This window comes from Cucurbita maxima, unplaced genomic scaffold (genome assembly GCF_002738345.1).
Source record: "Cucurbita maxima cultivar Rimu unplaced genomic scaffold, Cmax_1.0 Cma_Scf00337, whole genome shotgun sequence".
Classification (NCBI taxonomy): domain Eukaryota; kingdom Viridiplantae; phylum Streptophyta; class Magnoliopsida; order Cucurbitales; family Cucurbitaceae; genus Cucurbita; species Cucurbita maxima.
In genome coordinates, this window is record NW_019272353.1 from 1 (window position 1) to 4,528 (window position 4,528).

At 35.0% G+C, this 4,528-nt stretch overlaps 1 protein-coding gene across 1 annotated transcript; it reads right to left on the minus strand.

Annotated features, from left to right (window-relative positions):
* Nucleotides 1-365: 365 nt before the first annotated feature.
* LOC111474365 (DEAD-box ATP-dependent RNA helicase 8-like) lies at nt 366-4,409 on the minus strand. Its single transcript, XM_023119478.1, has 9 exons — nt 4,352-4,409; nt 4,113-4,252; nt 3,647-3,881; nt 2,724-2,962; nt 1,564-1,815; nt 1,288-1,468; nt 767-855; nt 610-683; nt 366-513 (listed from the first exon to the last, which is right to left on the minus strand). Exons 1-9 carry the CDS (start codon nt 4,407-4,409, stop codon nt 435-437), a joined length of 1,347 nt encoding a protein of 448 aa, XP_022975246.1. The 3' UTR covers nt 366-434.
* Nucleotides 4,410-4,528: the final 119 nt, after the last annotated feature.

Below are 4,528 nucleotides of genomic sequence, written 5' to 3' on the forward strand. Positions count from 1 at the left end.
CATAATATCAACCTACCTGCCACTGAGGTGCCTAATAACTCCTAAATATAACAAACCATAATACCTAAACAAGATTGTTGGCTACTGTAAATTGAAGTAATAAAAATCCTGTCTTTTTTTTTTTTTTATAGAAGAAACAATTTCATTGTTGTATGAAATTCACTCCCCTCATTCTATTTATTACCATCTCCTTAGCTAGCGTGTAATTTACTTGATCCTAATAATTTTTCTAGCATCTATACCCTAGAGGTATTCCCATCAATATCCTAGAGACATTTCTATCGTTTCCCTAGAGGTATGCCTATCGGTTTTTCAATAAATATGTATATGCAAACGTGAGTGTGTTTGTACAATAATGAAGGAGAATTAGGTAGCACAGTACGATTTTTACCTGCTGCCAATTGTTTACCCTGGGATCCAATGCCCACCACAAATTACCGGCAGTAGATTGCCTGGTCAATATGGGGTGGTATTTGTTTTATTTCCGTTCCAAGTTCTTGTTCAATCCTGTACCTGAAGTATGGAGAATCACATTTCAGTGAATCTGAATGTATGATGGCAAACGGCAGTAATCAACCAAAATATTCTTTTAAAAGAAAAAAAACATACAAATTGAAACGATCCTCATAGGTGATTAAATTCACAGCTAACCCAAGGTGTCCAAACCTTCCAGATCGTCCAACCTGCAAGTGAACAATTTTAAAAGATTTGAGAGGTAAATAAGTAATAATAATGATAATCAACAGGAACTGAATGTGACACATACCCTGTGTAGATACGTCTCTGAATTCTTGGGGAAATCGAAGTTAATAACGACGTTTACTGCTTGAATGTCTATTCCTCTTGTAAATAAATCTGCAAGTGCATCCCATATCAAAAGAAATTAGTTCAGAACAAATGGGATAGTTTTATAGATTTTCTTTTGGCATGTAACTGTGTACAAGATATGTATGTTGAAAAAAGGGAAAAGAAAAATGTACAGTTTAAAAAGATGCAATAAAGAAAGGATGTTTCAAATTTAAAATTATTTTTTTAAAACAAAAAAGTCATGCTGTATGCATGGATAACTATGCGCACACAAATGGTCGCAAGACCGAAACTCAAAGGAATTGACGGCCGGCCCAGAATACGATTAATCCGGCATGGGCCACATTTCATTCTCTACGGCGTCTACGCTTGTTGATAACAAGCCGGAGTGTGTTATTCTAATCTCCTTCCTATGGATGGGTTGTAGTCGAATAACTCATGATCAAGTTTTAGATAAAAGAAGCAAACATCTTGGCATACCAGTACAAACGAGATTTCTGCATGCACCATTTCGGAAGTCATGAAATACTCTGTTACGATGATCTTGCAGCATCTTTGCATGAATATAGAAACAAGAATAACCAAGTTCAGTAATTTTTTTGGCTAACAACTCAACTCGATTTACCGAATTGCAGAAGATAATTGACTGGTTAATTTGCAGCTGCAGATAGAAACATTAACTTTGTGATTTACACAGGAAAAGAGAATGTAGTCGGAGGAAATCAAGAAAAATAATTAGCTTGCTTGGGATCAAACCTTAGAGAAAAGAGTATTAAGGCAGTGCACTTTTTGTCTTTCTTCAACAAATGCATAGAATTGGGTGATACCCTTTAGAGTGAGCTCGTCCATTAAGTTTATAATATAGGGCCTGTGAAGATATCTATCTTTGAAGTCCTTCACAGTAACGGGAAAGGTAGCGGAATACATAAGAACCTGCCGATTTGCAGGCAAAAAGCGTATCAGCTGCTCTATTGAGGGTTGGAACTCTGGAGACAAGAGCTTGTCTGCCTGAAAAACAGAACAACAAAATGATTAGTTTGTTGCAACAAGTTAAACTATTGAGCCAAGATAAATTTGATCGATAGGCATATATTCCTGAATGTGGTAACCTTAACTTCTAGTACTACCCCAAAGATTTATTTACTCAAGAACATGAAAGCTTTCTTTCAGCAATAGCAACCATACACTAATTCTTGGGGGGAAATGAGAACTAGGTAAGAAAATAAAAACATAAATTTGACACATCACACTACTATGCAACATGTATAAGAGACAAGATAATGCTTGAGCAAATGAAAGGGATGGTGATAAAGGCAGGGAGAGGACAGTCCCAAGCAAAACTGAGTCGTCTACAGTGTATCAAGAAAAAACTCGGGTTTTAAAAAAAAATATTAAAATGTTGGAGTAAGCATAAAACGGTAGAAGTTATAACAGCAGTAACTCATGATGGAAATATTACATCTTTTACCAATCCTGAGAACAGTTGATGAGGTAAAAACAGTAGGAACTAGAGAGAGAAAACAAATTAACTACATACTATGTTGTAAAACTTCCTAACACTAGATTCCTTCAACATGATTCTCAAGTACACAAGGATAGATTGCAATTAATACTTGCCGCCAATGTCATTGTTCAATGATCAATCTATAATCTAGTCAAACAATCATTTAGTTGATATACTTGCCGCCAATGTCATTGTTCAATGATCAATCTATAATCTAGTCAAACAATCATTTAGTTGATATAACCCTACCATTGCAATATTATAGGATTAATTCCTACTGAAAAATATAATGATATCGACACAAAGTCACTTATTTATTATTGCATTCATATCTCATGTAATTACCTCATCCATGATAAGCATAGAACAATCTTTCAGTATTTATTATTGCATTCATATCTCATGTAATTACCTCATCCATGATAAGCATAGAACAATCTTTCAGCACACAAACACCCTTTTTTGCAAGATCTAATATTCTTCCTGGAGTTCCAACTAATAAATGAACTGGTTGATATAGTCGCATGATATCATCCTTTAAACTGGTACCACCTGTTGTAACCATAACTTGAATATTCAAATTCTTTCCGAGTTCCTTGCACACTTGTGAAGTTTGAAGAGCCAACTCTCGAGTTGGAACGAGGATAACAACTGTTCACATAGAAAGTTAAAACAAATGTCAAACAAGTGAACAAAACAAACTGAGATAGGAATCAATATTGCCATCAAAATGTGGCATAACAGCATTTTGACCAATCATCTCCTGTGCCTAGTGGAAAAATGAAATGACACGTTTTAAAATTAGTCATAAAATAAATTATTGGGGCGTATAAAATAATAGTAGAGGTTGAAATTAGCACAGGCCCTAGACAAAATGCCTTCACCATTTCTTTTCACCGTGGGGTGGGCAAACTGAGTCGATTAATGCATAGAACTCAAGAGGTTAGTCTTGTGGAAGGTGTTTTTTTTTAAGGAAAGAACAGAATCTATCTCATGATTTACAACTTGCAAGTGACATTTCTTTTTCCTTTGGACATTAACAAGATACTGGTTTCATGTCTTAAACATGGGAAGACCTCAAGAATGAGATTCAACATGAGCACCAGCTCTGTGGCCAGAATCAATGCTCTGGTGGAAGAAGGGGGCAACAAAGGAAGAATGTTGTTGGGAAGAATTTTGATGCCTGATGAAAAAACTCAGGTTGAACTGCCGTGCATTGAGAATGTTTGGGATAGCAATAATGCTATTTAGAATTTGAATATTAGAATGAATCTCAATATAATGGGTATGTGTTTAGAAATAATATAAGACTCTTAATGTAGGTTCAAAACAAACCTTGGATTACATTGTTATCCTGATCAATCTTTTCTAAGGCGGGAATGCAAAATGCAGCTGTCTTTCCAGTTCCGTTCTTCGCTCTAGCAAGAATATCACTACCAGTTAAAGCGATCGGAATACTTTCTTCTTGAATAGGAGATGGTCTTTCAAAGCCTTTCTCATAGATTCCCATGAGTAATTCACGTTTTAGAAAATAGTCCTCAAATTCATTTCCTTTGGTAGCCGTCACATCCTGAAAATGGTTAATAAGCAAGTCAGAAGGTAACAAAATTAGGTGTGCTTTCATACAGAGAGGCCAATGAGAATTTATAGTTTGCATGAACTAGACAGAAAGCACATTGAAGAATTAAAATATCAAAATAACACTAATCTATCATTCCTCTGCATACGGATCAATGAGCATTCAGCAGTCGATATGCTATAAACTGGCTGTAGAGCATTACGAAAATTATCAGTAGGATACCTCTGTTTTATATCGTGTATCAGGTGGTGGAATCTTTAACCTAGCCTTCCAATCTTGTGAACTGCAGATAAAAAAAATGCATAAATGATAATAATCAGTTTCTATCTGAGCCAAGCAATACAACTTGCCAAAATCCAAAACTTTTCACGTTGATAAAAGAAATTTAGTTAGGTATAAAATCGTGAGAACATCCGCATGCACAAAGTCTTCAGTCACATGAAATATGCGCAAAATATCACCAGAGGCGCTCAGACAGATAGATGAAACCAGGAATAGAAACTCAAAAACATTTACCATACCAAATGCCTATTGCTAATGGGATCCACCATATTTACAAAATTAACTACTTGCCTCCTTCTATAGCAAAAAAAAAAAAAAAAAAAAAAAAAAAAAAAAAAAAAAAAAAAAAAAAAAAC